Raw genomic sequence first — 18,511 nt, 5'->3', positions numbered from 1 at the left:
ATAAAAACTGTATTTGGAAGAATCACATGGCTTTGGAAACCCATATCATGATCACCTAGACGTCCAAATTTTCCTCGACCCTAAACACTAAACCATTGCAAAACCTTCCTCATCAGAAGTCATAACCTAAAAATAAAATAAACAACTATGGAAATGGTTATTGGAAACAAAGTTAATAAATACATACAAACACAGTTGTAACGTTAAGGAACAAATTTAAAGTAATATTATTCGAAACAATTAATATTTCTTTGAACTCATTTTCATGGATAATACATACAAACACACTTGTATAAAATATAGCATGGGTAATAAGTAGCATAAATATTGTGACTAAGATATAAAATCTATTAGGGTTTATGAATTATAATCAAAACTAAAATTTTTATATTAAAAATTTATCAAATGGATCAAAAGAAAAACAAATTACAACATTGATATACAAAATAGGCATTCGAAACAACATTTACCAACATTTACAAGTGAGAATGTGTTATGTACCTAAGACCTTCTTCATCTAACTCTTTCTAATAAATAACCACATTTCACATGTTCACTTCTATATATGCTCCAAAATTTGACTCAACTGATTTATTTCAAAACCTACAAATGTCACATAAAGGAAAAAGTTAAATATTACAAAATTTAGAAAATTATGTGAGAGGTAGAGTACGATGTTTGATGAAGACTTTGTCTAGTTATTTATAGATAAATTTGTAGTAGTATGAGAGGTTTTTCAGTTTTTTTTGGTCAAACATCATGGGAGTTATGGTTACATTCCAAAGAATAAATATACCATAGGTTTTGTCCGTGTTTTTTTCTTCTTCTTTTTTTGTAGAACAGTAATTGTCTTGCAATTAATACATTAAAGTGTATTTATATGATGAAAGATTTGTTTTTTTTTTAAATTTCAAACATCATGGGAGGTACATTTTAATGAATTAATATGCAATAAATTGTGTTAATGATTACTATTAAAGATATATAAAATATCATATTGTTTTATGTCTTGAAATTATTTTAGAATAAATTGATTTGATCCTTTGGCACAAAAACTGTGAAACAAATATTATACTTTTTTGTCAACAATAGTAAAGAATTTAATAACCATCACATTATATTTCTCCAAAATTATGATATTAATTTTTAAATCTTTAATTATCAGAATTTTTTTTTGTCCAAATTTATGATATTAATATTTAATTCTTTCTTATTTGCAAAATTATAATGTTATGGTAATTATATAAAATATTGATAAATGATACCTATGCGAAATTATAATGTTCTGTTAATTATATAAAATATTGATAAATGGTATCTATATATAATTACTAAAAGGACATTGCATAAATATCAATATATTTTTTAGTACAGAAATATTATTTAAATTTAGTGAATATGAAAAATAATGTATGTACTTTTGAGAAAATAAATTAAAAGAATTTAATAATTGATAAGTGAGGACATGTGTCGAAGTTAGGAGAAAACTTTCTCATATTATATAAGATGTTAGGGTACAAGCTTTTTCACATAATTGTTGTCACCCATTGAATGACATGAGAATGTTGCATCTTTTATTTTGAACAAGAGAGAAAACCAAAAAAAAACCTCTATTAGGAATCGGGCTCAAAAGGCGTAGTAAAACGTAACATGAAAATTTGTATCATTCATCGTCCTCCCAGTAATTGGAAATTGAGGTTTCAATATCACTTTGTTCTCAGCTGCTGAAGTTGCTCCATAAATCTGTGAGGCTCACCTCTGCATCTGACTCGAACCAGTAATCTGCTTTTAACTGGCAATACACAACCAAAACTCAAACTTAATCGCAACATACGAACATGAGACTGATACAAAACCCATATCAATGGATCTAATACTTACATCAGTATCTGAAGTTACTATTTTCAAGGAAGGAGTGTCCACTCCAAACGGAGCTTTTTGATCAGACTCATGACCCAACTTGTCACTTGTTTCCCCACTGTCTCCTTTGTATTTGCTGCGACCATGTTTGTTCCCAGTTATTAAACACTGATTGAAAAATATAGATAAAACCAGATACAAACAGTGGAATGTATAGCTAAGTACCTTAAAAGATAGACATCAATCGGCCCCATCCTACTCCTAATCACCATCCGGTATTGTCGTTGCGGAAATCTCATCTATCGTGAACAAACAACAGATGCTTCACTTTGGGAACACATTATACTAAAACTGTACACTAAATGAAAAAGGCTCACCTCATCAGGATCTGGAACTTCGATGTAACTAGCTGTAGGAGCTTTGATTGCTAGTAATGTCTGGTTCTGTATCAAGGACTAACGGTTTAGTATGTTAAATAACTGATAAAAACATAAGATGATTTTCAAGAACTAGTTGGGGAGGACCTGAAACCGTGGGAGACTCGTTATATCCTCCTCCGTCATAAACATGTACCTGATTATGTTCATCATTGATCTTAGCAAAGTTCGTGTGTAAATACAAAAGATGAGACTCAGATAAATGGACAGAAACCTTTTACAATATTCATCTTCCTCCAAGGATCTCAAAGCTTCTTGTCTTTCCCTGGAGATATATAACATGGTGATCTTAGAACCATGTTGGAAAGGAACAATCAAGTCTCTAAATCAGATACAAAACCACAAGCAACCAACCTTATAAGATCATCCAACCTGCTTTCCTCAGATTGCATACTTTCTACCTCTGACTGAAAATACATAAAGATGTTACTGGTTATTAGTGGGAAATTTGAAAATATGTGTGAGAACTAACTATAGTGTCAGACTGCCAAATTCCGAAAACGCAAGAACATATTATATCCACTACATATGCATATAAGAGATCAGACTTCTTTCTTGACAATGTGAACAATTATTCTGATGCCGTAAGTTCTACGATAAAGAAATATGTAATGCCCTTGTCTATAAACCTTAAGCCTGGAAATTTGATCTCCGAGGTCCTTCTGTCCAAGATTATCAGCACCCCTGCATCAATGGTCCAAAGCCAAGGTCAGAAGAACATAAGTCTAACAAGCTGCATTGTATCTAAGAAAGAAAGGATTTGTGTAATTACTTCCAGCGGATATGGTTCTTTGTAGTTTTCTCTATCAATCCAATTCCTTCAAGAACATTTGTAATATCATATATCCTTCTTTTTTGTACCTGTTAAGAGGAATCGCAGGCCCATAAGAGGAGATTCTAACAAACTGACGAAGATACCTAATGATTTGTGAATCAAACACTTTCAAGGCAAGAGTTACAAAGGTGAACTTTTTAGTCCACATATAAGCACATTCTTAATAAGATGTTGTGCAATTTGAAACACATTTTTAGCTCAATATAAAGATACATATTGCATACCTCCAAAACATCTGCACAATGGTTAAGGTCAAGTGTTCCATCCTCAGCTTCCTGAATCAACTTGACGAATTTCTTTGTCAACAACCCTACGAAACATAAGAAACAACGATACAATTAGAGTTGTAATCCGAACCTGATAAAAAGTAAACAGAACTAGATGTGACTGCGCTTTTTGCAGTAGTAGTTACCTAGAGAACTGTCATAACGGCAGTTGTTACTAGGTACAATTAGACCACCATTTTGTGCTTCTGCATACAAAAACCAATCACCACAATGCTAAATACAACACAGATTTATAACATCAACAAACAAAAGAAATCACATTCTGAGAATAAGCTGAAGAGAATTTTGATAAGAAAGCAGATACCGCCGCCGTTGGCCATCCGTTTCCCGGCCTTTGACTGTGTAGTAGTACCCTTTGACTTGTTGTATACACGTTTAACGTATTGAGGAGACTCTTGTTTCACTATTACTTTAGATTTATCATCAATGCTTTCTCCAGACATGTTTGCAATGGATCCAAGCTGAATACGATGATTCTTTATACTCTTCTGCTGCAAAAACAGATTTGACTCAATAGCATCATTACTTGATAGCTTAACAAAATCACCAAAACTCAAATCTTAAAATTCCCCCAAGTTTGTAGAATTCTAAATTTGAGATTAGAGATCCCAATTTTGGATTAAGTTTCCTTAACGAACAAAAGCTTCATTCAATTTTTTTTTCGCGAAATTTGGGATCAGGAAAAAAAAAACCTAGCTCTCTCTCTCTCTCAGATCAAGTTCGGAATCAAAAATCAAAGACGAAAAGTGTAGTAAACACAGGGAACTCACAACTTTCTGAGTGATATGAGAGTAAGAATCGTCCCAGTGAGATGGAATTAGCAGAGACTGTTGCGGAAGCGATTCGGAGACAGAGAAAGGCCGATTCGTGGAAGAAGGAGTGAGAGAAGAGTAACGAGGATCAGAGGAAGAGATGGATTGAAGTAATTCGAAGCGAAAAGGAGATCGGTGGTGGTGGTGATGGTAAGAGAGAGTCGGATCTTCGCCTGAGTTTGATGTCGCGGCCATGTAACGGCGGCGTATCTCTTGGTGGTTGGAGATTTGGGATTTTAAGCGATTTAGGGGAGTTTGAGAATCGGTGAATTTAGGTTTTGTTGGGGGGGGGGGGGGAGATGAAGGAAGAAGAAGAAGAAGAAGAAGAAGAAGAAGAAGAAGAAGAGGGAAGATGGAGAGAGAAGAGAGGAAACAGCGGGAAGAAGAGGAAGGGTATGATAGTCTTTTCGATGTATTAAAAAGGGGAATAAATAAAAATGGGATTATGTGAAAAGAGCGGTGGGCGAAAGAAGTTGGAGAGAGTTTCGAATTTTGCCTTAGCCGCCTAACCCTTCGTCCGCTTTCTTTATTTTTCATTTTTTTTTCTGACTTTTTGGTCTTGGGCTTTATTTGGGCTTTTATCTGCGTGAAAGTTTCATGTCTTTATGTATGGTTGGATCTGTGTAAGATGGTTTTGGTTGATAACATACCCTTACAAGAGAGTTAGCTACTTCGTCAAATATGCATTATATATCACTTATTCAAAAGAAGTCGTACTAAATTACCCATATGTGATGATGGTATAATACTATAATGAAACATAAGAAGATGCTAGTGACATCACATCATCATTCAGTTGTAATATTAATTAGGGTTTGGAGGTAGAAGAACAATTTTCGTATGGACTTTTTGTTAGATAATTGATGATACCTGATTACTGTTAGTTATCTAACTTGTATATTCAGTGTTGTTAGTTAGCTGATTAATTCGCTATAAAAATTTCTAATTGGTAAGTTTAATAGTTATTGTAAAATTAAAAATATCAAATTTCGGTGAAATAGTATGTTTCAAACCCCAAATTAAAATAGAACTTGAAGAAATATATAAGTTATGTCAGTTCAATGGCTATGTTCTCTATAACATATAATAAAATAAAAAAACTTAAGAGTTGTTTCCAAGTTTATTCAAGTTTCTTAAAACACCTAAACATCAATTTTAAGTTTTTTATATGAAGTCTTTGACAGTATTTAGTCGTCTCGAAATATTTTAATTTCTTTTGCCAAGAAAAAGTCAATGTTGCTCTCTTTGGTTTTTTTCATTTTCATGATTAAATTTGCGGTTGTAGAGGCCGGACTGTATGATCATTTCTCTCACATATTTTTGTTTATTTAAACAATTAAAGTGAGCATTGGCATAGTTAGGTTTGGGATATCAGATCATTATCAAACTAGGTTAGATGCAAAGTTGCAAGAACATGAATGGACAACGTACGGTTAAAAGGAACGCGGTTGTATAGGCGGTGGCGGAAGCGTTGGTTAATTCTCATCTCTTCCTCTTAGCAGTTCCATCCATGCTTTGAAACTTTTTTTTTTGCATATTCTCATATGTTTGTTAACCAAATGTATGTTTAATCTTCTCCTTTTTCACTTTTTAAAAACTGTATGACTGTGAGTCGTAGCTGTAATCTTTTACGTTATTTAAAGAGAAATTGGGCTGTATATAACCAAAAAAAATTCTATAATTTAAAAGCTAACTATACTAACCATATATTTACTATATACTCTATATAATATGTATTAATGACAGATTTTACCCCTTCACCATCTTATCTTCACCCATTACTAACACTACCTCCGGCCACCTTCTCCTCCGCCAACTTTCGGTCACTTCCTCCACCACCGACCTCAGGCCAATTCCTCCACCGCCGACCTCCGGCCAACTCCTCTTCCACCGACCTCTGGCTAACTTCTCCATCGCCGACCTCTGGCTAACTTCTCCGTCGCCGACCTCCGGCCAACTCCTCCAGCTACCAACCTCCGGCCAACTCTTCTACCGTCGACCTCCGACCAACACTTTTACCACCAACCTTCGGCCACCGACCTCCGACCAACTCCTTCGCCGACAACCGACCTCCGGTCACCTACTCCAGCCACCGCTTCCGACCAACAATCACCACTCTTTCTACTATACAAAACACTAAAGTGGTAATTTTGCTCTACCCTTATCTTGATTTCCTAATTTTTTTGAATATAATGTTATTTTCTTCTATGTTTTTTTTTTGGGTACTGAACTAATTCACCTTTATTTAAATTGCAAAATCCTTTTTCAAAAAAAAAACTAGGTAATTAGAAGAGCGTTATCTATTCTATTATAAAGTATATATCAAATATATGTTTATATGTTTATTTTGGGACCAAAAAAAGTGACACTCTGGGTGCTTTGACGAAAATCACAAACATGTGGTGTCGTCTAACTACCCAACTGACTGAATTTTATCATTGTAATTATAAAAAAATTGTTATTTACTTGGCCAAGTTGCCATTGTAATGATCTAGATCTTGTAATAGTATCAACAGAACAAAACCAAGTATTACAACAAAAATATCAATAGTAACGTGACTATCTTTTAATAGTAACGTAATAAATTGAGTTGTGGGACGAAAACAATCTATTTAAGTTATGAAAGTATCTCAAATCAACTTCCTTTAGTTAGATCTGAAACCTTATTGTAAAGCAAACAATGAAATAATATAAAACATACATTATATATCATTTTTGTCCAAATTGCATGTGAGAATTTTTTGAAAGAAACTGAAAGTATTTTATTAATTTTATTTATAATTAATACAACCTTTCCAGACATTATCCATATTTTAATTTAACCAGGGAGCAGGGAAAAAAATAATAAAGGGATCAAATTTTATGATTTTTGAGTGTGACAGACAAAAAATAGATTATCCATATATACTAAGTGAAAGTTTGTCTGGATTTCTTTTTGTTGTCCTAAATTGTAAGTGCAGTAACGCGAAATTTCAAGTCTTGTCTGCTGCCTTTTATTAAATTATTATGAATATATACAGTCATTAAACGTATTACCTACAATAAAATGGAGCACAGCATCTTCTTTTAATTAACCTCCCTGCAAGATCTTCACCTAGATTAGGAAAAAAAAAGATTAGAAAATCATACATTTTTTACCTCTCTCTCTACGTAAGCTATATTACCTTAAGTGACGAAGTTATGAGAATTGATTCTCAGTTTTTTTTTTATACATATAACTAAAGGATAATTGATTCTCAATTCTCTCGTTAAAATAAAATAAATGATTTCAACTTTAAATTTCATTAAAAAGCTTTTAGTTTATTTTTTATTATTGATTTATAGTTAAACTGGACTCAATATATAGTGGTTATTAGATAAATTTTGACGTGCGTACGTACGTATATGCTATATACCTTTTTTCTTCCGCAGCGTGGAACGAAGTAGACACATGTGTAAATGCATGTACATTAGTGGCCGGCATGTGTGCGTATTTGTTGTATAATATATTACAAAATAATGAGTATAGATACGTAAAAAGGGATCTATGGGGAGAGAGTAGATGACAAAGCGAATAAAGGTAAGACATGTGAGAGAAGAGGCCATGTTTTGCGGCAATATCACGAGGGCCACTACCTATGTGTAAACTTTATACTCTCGATGTGTCTATGTGCCGATCTCTTGGCTCCTCCTACTTGAACTTTAGCTTCTACCGCACCTTCTTCTCCGACTATCTTCTTATATATTCTACTTTTTTCTTTATCACCAAAGACTTTTCATCATTAACACTATGCATTTATGTTCCATTTTCATCTAATCGAGCCATGAATTCCTGCTCTGATATACATATTATCTAAAAACATTTCAAGTTTAATCTAGTGAACTAGAGCCATATATATTTTGAACCACTTAATCTTTCACTTTGATAAAGATTTTAATCATTTATTTTCCATGCCATATTTTCCATCTTGAAAATATTGATCAGTTATACAAAAATTGATACTAATAGTGCAATTTGTTATAATTAGATCACAAATGAGCATGCAAGATTTGTAGATAGTGAAATACTGGAACATTTTAAATTGTATCATTTATTTCCAAATTTTTATATCATTTCAGTTCTATGTGAAGTGAGAACCTAAATTTACACTATAACTGCAGTTCAGTCATATGAAATAATATATATTGGCACAATATACTCTCTTTTTGTGCTAAAAACAAAAAGCTAGCTGTTCTGGTAAAGTATACGTTTATCTTTTTGATTTTAATAAAAGTAACTTTAGATTCGTTCGCGAATAATGAATAGTCTCATACGATAAGGCTAATGCTGACTTGCATGGCTTCTCAATAAACTAAAGTGATGTTCCGTATATGTCCTTTTTTTTTTTTTCCGTATAGGCTTCTCTACTCTGGTCTCTTTGGCTTCATGTCGTTTTTTTACCTCTGTTAAACTTTGCTTTTAGCATAATTGTTTATATTTGAAATATTATACTAAAGATGAGCGACTTCAGACCAATTGCTCTCTACAACGTTAGTTATAAAATCATATCAAAGATTTTGGTTGCAAGGCCAAAGAAGCATCTGAACTCAATCATCTCCGAAGAACAGGCGGCTTTTTTTCCTGGCAGAATCATTACTAAAAATGTTCTAATTGTTCATGAACTCATTCATGCTCTTAAGGTTAAGCGAAGATGCTCAAACTCTTTCATGGCGATAAAGACTGATATCACTAAGGCCTATGATAGATTGGAATGGGATTTCTTACAGGAAACAATGCTCAAGTTTGGTTTTGATGTTAAATGGGTACAATGGATTATGACATGTGTACGTACCCCAACTTTCTCTGTTAACATCAATGGCAATCCACAAGGTTATATCCAACCAGAGAGAGGAATACGTCAAGGAGATCCGCTTTCACTTTATTTATTCATCATTTGTGCTGAGGTTTTAAGTCATTTGATGAAGAGGGCTGAACAACAAGGTGCCATTAAAGGAATCAAGATCAGTAATGCCAGTCCCCCAATAACACATTTACTTTTCGCAGATGACTCCCTGTTTTTCTGTCAGGCGAATATGAGCTCTTGTCTGGCTATTAAGGAGATACTTACTCAATATGAACGAGCTTCGGGTCAACAAGTCAATACTCGCAAATCGTCTCTAACATTTGGAAAAAGAGTAAGTGAACCAACAAAAACCCAGATCAGACATGTGTTGCAGATACATAACGAAGGTGGATGTGGCAAATATGTTGGTCTCTCTGAGCAATTTGGTCGTAAGAAGATATAACTCTTTCAGTACATCATTGAAAATGTCAAGGGAAAAACAAAAGGTTGGAATAACAAATTCCTCTCCCAGGGTAGTAAAGAAATACTCTTGAAAGCAATAGCTATGGCTATGCCAGTTTATACTATGAACTGCTTTAAGCTCCCAAAAGGAATTTGTGAAGATATAAAAAGGATCATTGCCCACTATTGGTGGAACTCACAACATCAAGGTTCTGCGACTCACTGGGTAGCATGGGATAGAATGAAATTTTCCAAGAAAGAAGGAGGACTTGGTTTCAGAGATATTGATAAGTTCAATGATGCTTTACTGGCTAAACAAGCATGGCGTATTCTCCTAAATCCAAGTAGTCTACTGGCACGAACTCTAAAACGAAGGTATTTTGCAAATTCTAGTATCATTGATGCCACAGGTGGTGTTCAACGTTCCTTTGGGTGGAAGTCATTACTCATTGGTAGAGATCTCCTCCAGAAAGGTTTGCAACATACTGTTGGTGATGGTTATCAACTCTCTACTTGGTATGATCCATGGTTAATAACTCTTCCTCCCCGCCCACCAAGGAAAGCTCAAGACAACCAGCCTGATGATATCCCCTCTGTAAATTACCTGCTACTCTCTGATGGAAGCGGATGGAATGAACATTTAGTACGTCGACGAATCCATCCTGAAGATATTAATCTGGTCCTCTCCATTAAAACAAGTGTTTGGCAGCCACATAATTATCTTGGCTGGCACTATACTGACAATGGCCTCTACACGGTGAAATCTGGCTATTGGTTGGCAACACATCTTCCGGATCAGAATCATGCTAGACCACCTGATGGCGATCCAATTTTGAAGAATGAAATTTGGAAAACAAGAACTCCTCCAAAATTTAAACATTTCTTATGGAGACTTTTATCAAGAGCCTTAGCAACTAATGCTGAGCTAAATAGGAGACACATCTCTGCAAACCACCTCTGCAAACGTTGCACCACGGAGATTGAGACAACAGAACATCTGTTCTTCTCATGCCCTCATGCACAACAGATATGGCGTGGATCGAATATCCCGATCAGATGTTTACTGGACCCAGGTACTATTGTTGACACGAAACTCAAAGCAATTTTTGATTACCACAAGTACCAGAGAATCTATGATAGGCTCGCACATTTACTATTTTGGATTCTTTGGAAGATATGGACAAGTCGTAACAAGCTCATATTCCAGAATAAGAATATCACTTGGCAACGGGACCTTCGAGAGGCCATACAAGAAACAGATGAATGGCTTGCAGTTGACTTTAAACAAAGCCAATATACCTCCAATGGTCAATTTAACCGAAGAGACTCTTCTTCTCTGAACTCATGGCAAAATCCCCCTTTAGGTTGGTTGAACTGTAACTATGATGGTAGTTTCATTGATAGAGACAGACAATCTACTGCAATATGGATTCTACGTGATGATCAAGGACGTTTTAAAGAAGCAGGACAGGTCACTGGATCTCCCGTATCATCAGCTCTTGAAGCAGAATGTAAAAGTCTAGTTTATGCCATCAAACAATGTTGGCTTAGTGGCTTTACAAAAGTCATTTTTGAAGGTGATTGTCAAATTTTGGCAACATGCTCAATGGTAACACCACAAGATTTGGTGTCTACAATTGGATTCAAGATATAATAGGTTGGGCTTCCCAATTTGATGTCTACAAATGGATTCCACGTTCTGCAAATCTACTTGCTGACAAGCTGGCTAAAGAACAACGACTTCAAACTCAAATGTCTAAGATTCATTTAGCTATTCTTCTATGTATTTCTTCAGCTTTCAATCCTTGTCCAAACATTTCTATTTAATAAATGCAGTTTTAAGTGTTAAAAAAAAATAAAAAAAAAATATTATACTAAAGTTTATTAATGTTGTTTTCGTCAATTTTGATTTTGAACATATTATATGTATTTAATTAAAATTAAAAATATAGATATAGCTAGAAATACTTTTATATATAGTTTATATTAGTGATTTACATTAATTTCAATATATTTTTAATACTCGATATCGAGCAAGTTTGGGAAATTCACATACTTGATGTATCACAATATAATTTTTATTACAAATTCTCTAAAAAAGCATGAAAACATCGTCTATTCACAACCAAAAAAGAAAATGAAAAATCAAAAGGGTAGTTATTCGTAAAATGGTAGCTCTTTCCATGCCTCCTGCCAAACATAATAGGTCGTGGTCCGGAAAGCTAAGTGAAACAGGATAGTTTCAAATGTTCCAAAGGGATGTATACATGAATTAGGGATTCAATTACCAAGTATCTGTCAATCGTAGTATGACACGTGAATTTTGGATCCCATTAAGATATTTTTAGGAGAGTCATCTCCCCCAATGGTCTTTTTTCTCGAAAACATCACATTATGTATATATAGCTCCTTTCCGAAATCTAAAATTTTGGTATTAATTAGTGGTATATATATATATATCTGGATCTAAAAGGGGTGTATTCAAACCATGATTTTGGAGAATTTGATAGGATTTAGGAAATTTAGAATTTTGATAGATTTTAGAGAAGTTCATATGATTTTCTGTAAAATTCTTTCAAATCCCACCTAAAACCATGAGATTTAGATTTCTATATTTTTAACTAAACAAATCCTCCAGAATCCTCCAGAATTCTAAAAATTATTAAAATCTTAATCCACAAAACTGTTTTGAATAACAGTGGATTTTAAAGTAAATTTTTAAATCATCAGTTCAATAACAATGAATTTTAATGGATTTTAAAGTAGATTTTTAAATCATCAGTTCAATAACAATGGATTTTAATAGACTTTTTAAAATCCATGATTGAATAACATAGAATATGTAAATTTCACACAAATCACTTAAAATGTCAAGTTAAATACATCCCCTAAAACTTATCTCTATAGTAATTAGATTATTTTAAAGTATTGTAACCGTATACTATCTTTGCATTAGTCCTAAAAACATGGAGGAACAAAAAGGCAAACAGAACGGTGGCCAACTCCACTACATAGCCTAATGCATACAATTTAAAATAATCGAGAATCATATATGTTTGTAGTTGATATCACCTACTCCAATAAAAATATATTAACTTTGTTATTTTATGAAGAGTGTGTATATCGCCATTACATACCAAAATCTAAATCTGGATCTGTGTCAACGTTTTGTATGGTTGGATGCCATGTAATAGAACTATATGAAACTATTATGTGCTTCTCAATATTTAATAAAGTGGGTACTGTAACTCTAAATTGAAGCGTACGTACGTTAAAAAAAAAGGTAGCCAAACTCCATATGTATGGATTAGTTATATTGGATTGTTTTGATCCCACTCGGTCACTTAAGTCTTCTCGGATCCCATTCCCACCAAAAACACAAACAAAACAACAAAGATTCCTTCTCTCCTATCCCTCACTTCTTGTATATTGTATATTCTATATATTGGAGAGAGTGTAATCTAGTTTTCAATTCTATTTTCGCTTTCTTCGATATTCTCTTTTTCGTCATGGCTCCTCTCCCTTTCATACCAGAAACAACCCACAAGCAAAGGCGCTTATCTTCAGACCCAAAGAAGAAGAACACAAAGAAGAAAACGTCGTCTCAACCGCCGCCTCAGACGCAAACGCAAAAGCTAAAGCAGAAGACGGTACCATCAACATCATCATCTTCGTCGTCGTCATGGAGCCAGATAAAGAACCTTTTGAGTTGCAAACAAATCGAAGGGCCACGAGTGCACGAACCATCAAAGATTACCTCATCATCTTGTGGCTCCTCTCTTTGTAAGTTTAGCGATGTTATTTACGGTAATGCTCGAGTGATCCACCGTTCAGATCATTCCCCGGAGAGTAGCAATCTAGGCCAAGATGCCCGGTTATTGACCCGAAAACCCGTTAACCGCGAATCGTCTTCGTCGGTTAGATCCAACGGTTGTGGCGCTTACTCGTCGTATTCAACTTCCAAAGCTATGCACTTCAGAAAACTATCCGGTTGCTATGAGTGCCACATGATTGTTGATCCAAGCAGGTTCAAAAAAAATTATTCTTACTACTTAATTCTGAATACCGCCTATGCAAATTTCTTGAACATTCTACATATATACCATCATGATTACAAAATGAAATAAAATAAGAGTGATTGGTTAATAACGATTTGTTTACATAATTAGGTATCCAATAGCACCAAGAATATGTGCATGTCCACAGTGTGGGGAGGTCTTCCCTAAGCTTGAATCATTGGAGATTCATCAAGCAGTTCGTCACGCTGGTATGCATATTGCATCCCCTTTTTAATTAATTTATCTCTTTTCATATAATGTTATTAATAAAGCCATAGTTCAGAATCCATTATAGGTCAAGAAGACTTAATAAAGTTATTTTAGTTGATAAAGAAGAAATATATAAAATTTCAATTTAACTCGAACATGTTTTTGGTTTAATCAAAGGCCTTTAATCAAAAATAAAATTTATTTATTTCCTCTTTTGGAATTATCTATTAATTAGTTGAGAAAAATTAAAAATATTAGTAAAAAATGGTCTGTCTTTTAGTTTACTCTTCTCGTAGTTGGGGCCATAAATCTGGCATGTCCTGTCGTTGTTTTTGGATATGTATGTACAGCAGCTTATGTTATATTCCAGATTCATTCATGGTACAAAGATTAGAATATTTTATATCAAAAACACATATTAGGCGACAAACAACATCACTAATCTATATCACTCTACGGGTTTTTATATATTAATTTCAACCATATATTAAAATTTCGTTTGAACGAGCTGGAAAGGAAAAACAGCCTAACATGAATTTTTTAGACCGAATCAAATTGAATTGAAATAAACCAAAGCCAAACCAGAACAGAATATATGAATAGGCTTTTACACCTTTATTAGATGAATTCTTAATTTTATCATATAGGAAATTTTAATTGACCATGTTATATTACAAATACAAAAAATTTGTAATGATTTTATATAATAAAATATGAATCTTGGATTCCTTTTACTTGTTGTGGTTGATTTAAGGATATATTCATCTCGATATCGACAAAAAAAACATATGTGAAGATGTCTTTTGTAATGTAGTTAAATTTGATAACAGTGTCGGAGTTGGGGCCAGAGGATTCAGGGCGAAACATAGTGGACATCATCTTCAAATCTAGCTGGTTACGTAAAGACAGTCCCATCTACAAGATCGAACGGATATTAAAAGTCCACAACACTCAGCGCACTATCCAACGGTTTGAAGATTGTCGCGACGTAGTTAAGTCTCATGCACATGCTTCCACCAGAAAAGAGCCACGATCAGCCGCCGACGGCAACGAGCTCCTCCGGTTCCATTGCACCACCGTTTCTTGCTCCCTCGGCTCCCGTGGCTCGACCTCCCTCTGCTCAGCTGTCCCTGGCTGCCGAGTTTGCACCATTATCCGCCACGGTTTCCACGCCAAAACTGTGCGTTTAGGCAACGGCGAAGGAAAGGAAGAGATCAAGGGCGTGAGGACCACTGCTAGTAGTGGAAGAGCACACGACGTATTGAGGTGCTTTGACCAGCGGAGGGCCATGCTTGTGTGCCGCGTGATTGCGGGAAGAGTGAGGCGTGTGCAGAGTGACGTGCTCGAAGATGAAAGTGGTTCTGGCTCGTATGATTCGGTCGCGGGGCCGGCTGGGGTCTACACAAGTCTCGACGACTTGGTTGTGTTTAATCCCAAGGCCATACTTTCCTGCTTTGTAGTTATCTACAAAGTCTCCGAGGCTTAAAAAGAATTGCACTTAACATGATTTTGGATTGGTAAGTTTTTTAGTGGGATGTGTGATGTAGTGGATTGTAATATTAAGACATCATGTTCGTTTGTAGAAGATTGTTCTTTTCCATTGGTACGTATACAATGTATATTTGTTGCCCCCCACTTCATGAAAAATAGTTTCTTTAATTCTCAGTGAAAGTTGAAAAACACAACAGTAAAGAAGTCACAAGAGTTTAAACTCTATTAAATAGATACATTTAAAAGCGAAGCGTTCTTATTTAATTCACCGAGTCGATTACAAGCAACAAGAGTTTGGACTCGAGCTTTAGTTCCTTTACAAGCATGGAAGGGTTTTCAAATAAAATGTTAATATTTTTAGTATCGTTATATAATTATATTTCAAGATTTTTTAATGAACTCCTGGTTGAGAACTGAAAGCTTAGATTCAAAGATTTTGAAGTCTTTGACGATGGTTTATTAGTCACGCAAGTTATAAGGAATCTTGAACTCTTTTTAACCACAAGAATCCAGCATATGTAACCATCTTCATATGTCATTTCCTCAAATTAGAGTCTCAAACGAAAGACCAATCAAACTTGTGTTACAAGAAAAATAGTATTTAGATGATGAAAAAAACAAAAAAATGTGCACAAACAAAGTCTTCACTAGCTCACCAACGTTCATATCGACAGTGCTCTACATGTATATGTAGGGGTACGTAATTTGCTTAATAATGTGTGTTGTATTTGCATTTTCCCCCAAAACTTTCGTATAGCACAATTTCCATCCAAAGTTCACCTTCTAACTATTTCGTACCTCTCTCGAATTTTCTATTATGTTTTTTTTTTTGCTAAACATGTAAATAGTCCTGGGCATTCGGATTTTAGGTTCGGATTGGATCGGATTTTTTAGATTTCGGATTTTTTGGATTGGGGTATATAAAATCTGTTTAGAATCCGGTTGTTTATCGTATCGGATCGGTTCGGATTTGTTCGGATTCGAATCGGTTTTCAATTTTTTTAAAATCCGAACTTAAACCGAAACCTTTATATATGTCATTTGGAAAGTAAAATCAATAAGTCGGAATAGCTCAGATGGTTATAGAGTGTGTTCCTCAACCTCAACGTCACTGGTAAGATTCCTCCTTCTGGTAATTTGTCTTTAAATTTTTATAAGCGATTTATTTATAGTTGATGGGCTTTTAACAGGTCCGAAAATAACACTAATAAAACCCAAATGTATAGAAAAATTAAATATGTATTCGGTTTAGCGGATAACCGATCGGATTTTTGTTCGGATCAGTTTATATCCAAAATCCGATTCATGATCAAGACAGAAACCGATTGGTTTTTACACAGTATCCGAATCCGATCAAAATTGGGTTTTTCGGACGGGTTCGGATCGGTTTAATCCGATTCGGTTTATTTGCCCAGGGCTACATGTAAATATCATTAATATGAAATTTGAGGTTTTTTACAAAAGTAGCATTTCCTGGAGTCTCTTGACTTGATGATGTCGCTGATCTCACAATTGACAAACTTAAAAATGACATGCAGAGATAGTCTGATGGAGTTGTGCAAGATGTTGTTCCGTTGACGCCAAAGATTACAAAACCACCACTTGGGCATGTAGAGATCAAGCAACAAACAGGCTCACAATGTATGAAGCCCAACAAGCAAAGTACGAAGCCCAACTCACCTAAACAAGAATCCAAAGCTCTACAACGGTCACCTGCAAAAGATAAGAAGGTGTTAGCAGAGAAACATAGTACGACAGTGACATTGCACAATAGGTTTGAGGAGTTGGGACCAGATGATGATGATAATGCCACGTGTATGAGAAGAATCTAGAATCTAGGTTTAACACAATTGCATCATGTAACTCTATATAAGAGTAAACCCTTGTAACCATTTAGCTTCAAGTATTGAAATAATAAGAAAACAATCTTTCCTACTCTCTGTTACTTTCTTCATGGTATCAGAGCCATGGACGGAACCATGAACCCTATACTTCTCTTTCACTACACATCTCAAACTGTGTAACCATCAAGCTCACTGAGCAAAACTATATAATCTGGAATTCACAGTTTGAATCTTTCTTGCGAACACAACCTCTACTCGGGTTTGTTAACGGAGCTGTCAAACCGCCACAAGAAACAATCCCCATCCGCAACAACAACAATGGCAACACAGAAGAAGTTTCTAACCCAGACTTTGAAAGCTGGTCCAGATCCGATCAAGTTGTCAAAACATGGTTGCTTGGATCTATGAGCGAGAATGTCCTGAGGCTGGTAGTTGGCTGCTCCACTGCACAAGAGGTATGGAACACTCTGGTTTCTCACTTCAATTGTACATCTTCGTCTAGGTTGTTTGAATTACAAAGGCGTCTTCAGAATGCTAAAAAGTTAGAAAAGAGCATGTCTGATTATCTTAGAGGAATTAAAGACATTTGTGATCAACTTGCATCTATTGGAGATCATGTTAGTGAAAAGATGAAAATTTATGCTGCTTTAAGAGGTTTAGGCCGTGAATATGAACCCATATCACAGTCATCGAGGATTCTATGGATAGAAAGCCTGAACCTAGCTATGAGAATGTAATATCTCGACTTACTGGCTATGATGATAGACTCCAAGGCTACTCTGTTTCACCCGATGTCTCACTGCACCTAGCTTTTACCACCACCACAAGGTCATCAAGCTACCAACACCAAGGTTGCGGTAACAGAGGCAGAGGAAGGAGAGGATACTCAACCAGAGGTCGAGGTTTTCATCAACAATTCACCTCCTCAGGATCATCTCCATCAGCTGCACACACAAATGAGAAACCTGTCTGTCAAATCTGCAACAAACGAGGTCATAATGCCTTTGAATGCTGGTATCGGTTTGAATTGGTGTTTCAGCAATCTGCTCGCCCTGCAATCAATGCTGCTGCATTCTCTGCCCTTCACATCACAGATGTTACTGAGACAATAGTTGGTATCCAGACTCCGCTGCAACTGCACACATCACCAGCTCCACTCAACGTCTACAAAAGGCTCAACCTTGTCACGGCACTGATATGGTGATGGCAAGTGATGGAAACTTTCTTCCCATCACACACGTAGGCTCTGCAAACCTTCCCTCCACATCAGGTAATATCCCTCTCAATGATATGCTAGTTTGTCCTGAAATAGCAAAGTCCTTGTTGTCAGTCTCAAAACTAACCAAAGATTATCCTTGTAAAGTGTCTTTTGATTCTGACGATGTTGTTATAAAGGACAAAGCAACACGAAAA

General features: G+C 35.2%; 2 protein-coding genes across 3 annotated transcripts; one reads left to right on the top strand and one right to left on the bottom strand.

Annotated features, from left to right (window-relative positions):
* Window positions 1-1,476: 1,476 nt before the first annotated feature.
* LOC104777703 (transcription factor E2FC) lies at window positions 1,477-4,728 on the bottom strand. 2 transcript variants are annotated; one of them, XM_010502000.3, is made up of 13 exons: window positions 4,190-4,728; window positions 3,724-3,910; window positions 3,545-3,604; window positions 3,357-3,442; window positions 3,070-3,158; window positions 2,927-2,981; window positions 2,652-2,704; window positions 2,512-2,562; window positions 2,385-2,433; window positions 2,238-2,303; window positions 2,086-2,159; window positions 1,882-1,996; window positions 1,477-1,792 (listed from the first exon to the last, which is right to left on the bottom strand). In XM_010502000.3, the coding sequence occupies exons 1-13, from the start codon at window positions 4,424-4,426 to the stop codon at window positions 1,718-1,720; spliced, it is 1,197 nt and encodes a 398-aa protein (XP_010500302.1). In that variant the 5' UTR covers window positions 4,427-4,728; the 3' UTR covers window positions 1,477-1,717. The 2 variants fall into 2 exon arrangements, with proteins under 2 accessions (XP_010500302.1, XP_010500303.1); XM_010502001.3 differs by having other exon boundaries at window positions 3,724-3,907; window positions 4,190-4,610.
* A 7,965-nt stretch (window positions 4,729-12,693) lies between these two features.
* Window positions 12,694-15,422, top strand: LOC104742289 (uncharacterized). Its single transcript, XM_010463281.3, has 3 exons — window positions 12,694-13,522; window positions 13,665-13,762; window positions 14,594-15,422. The coding sequence occupies exons 1-3, from the start codon at window positions 13,005-13,007 to the stop codon at window positions 15,247-15,249; spliced, it is 1,272 nt and encodes a 423-aa protein (XP_010461583.2). The 5' UTR covers window positions 12,694-13,004; the 3' UTR covers window positions 15,250-15,422.
* Window positions 15,423-18,511: the final 3,089 nt, after the last annotated feature.

The sequence above is a fragment of the Camelina sativa genome, chromosome 3 (assembly GCF_030686135.1).
Source record: "Camelina sativa cultivar CO46 ecotype springtype chromosome 3, ASM3068613v1".
In the NCBI taxonomy this organism is placed as follows: Eukaryota; Viridiplantae; Streptophyta; class Magnoliopsida; order Brassicales; family Brassicaceae; genus Camelina; species Camelina sativa.
This window is presented reverse-complemented; position numbering and strand designations above follow the sequence as displayed.

Excerpts from the sequence above, each read along its gene's own strand:
- LOC104777703 (XM_010502000.3), bottom strand. The coding sequence starts at position 4,426 with ATGGCCGCGACATCAAACTCAGGCGAAGATCCGACTCTCTCTTACCAT. Across the intron at positions 3,605-3,723 it reads ACGGATGGCCAACGGCGGCG|AAGCACAAAATGGTGGTCTA; the intron begins GTATCTGCTTTC and ends TTTTGTATGCAG. Across the intron at positions 2,434-2,511 it reads GAAGATGAATATTGTAAAAG|GTACATGTTTATGACGGAGG; the intron begins GTTTCTGTCCAT and ends GAACATAATCAG.
- LOC104742289 (XM_010463281.3), top strand. The coding sequence starts at position 13,005 with ATGGCTCCTCTCCCTTTCATACCAGAAACAACCCACAAGCAAAGGCGC. Across the intron at positions 13,523-13,664 it reads ATGATTGTTGATCCAAGCAG|GTATCCAATAGCACCAAGAA; the intron begins GTTCAAAAAAAA and ends TTACATAATTAG. Across the intron at positions 13,763-14,593 it reads TCAAGCAGTTCGTCACGCTG|TGTCGGAGTTGGGGCCAGAG; the intron begins GTATGCATATTG and ends ATTTGATAACAG.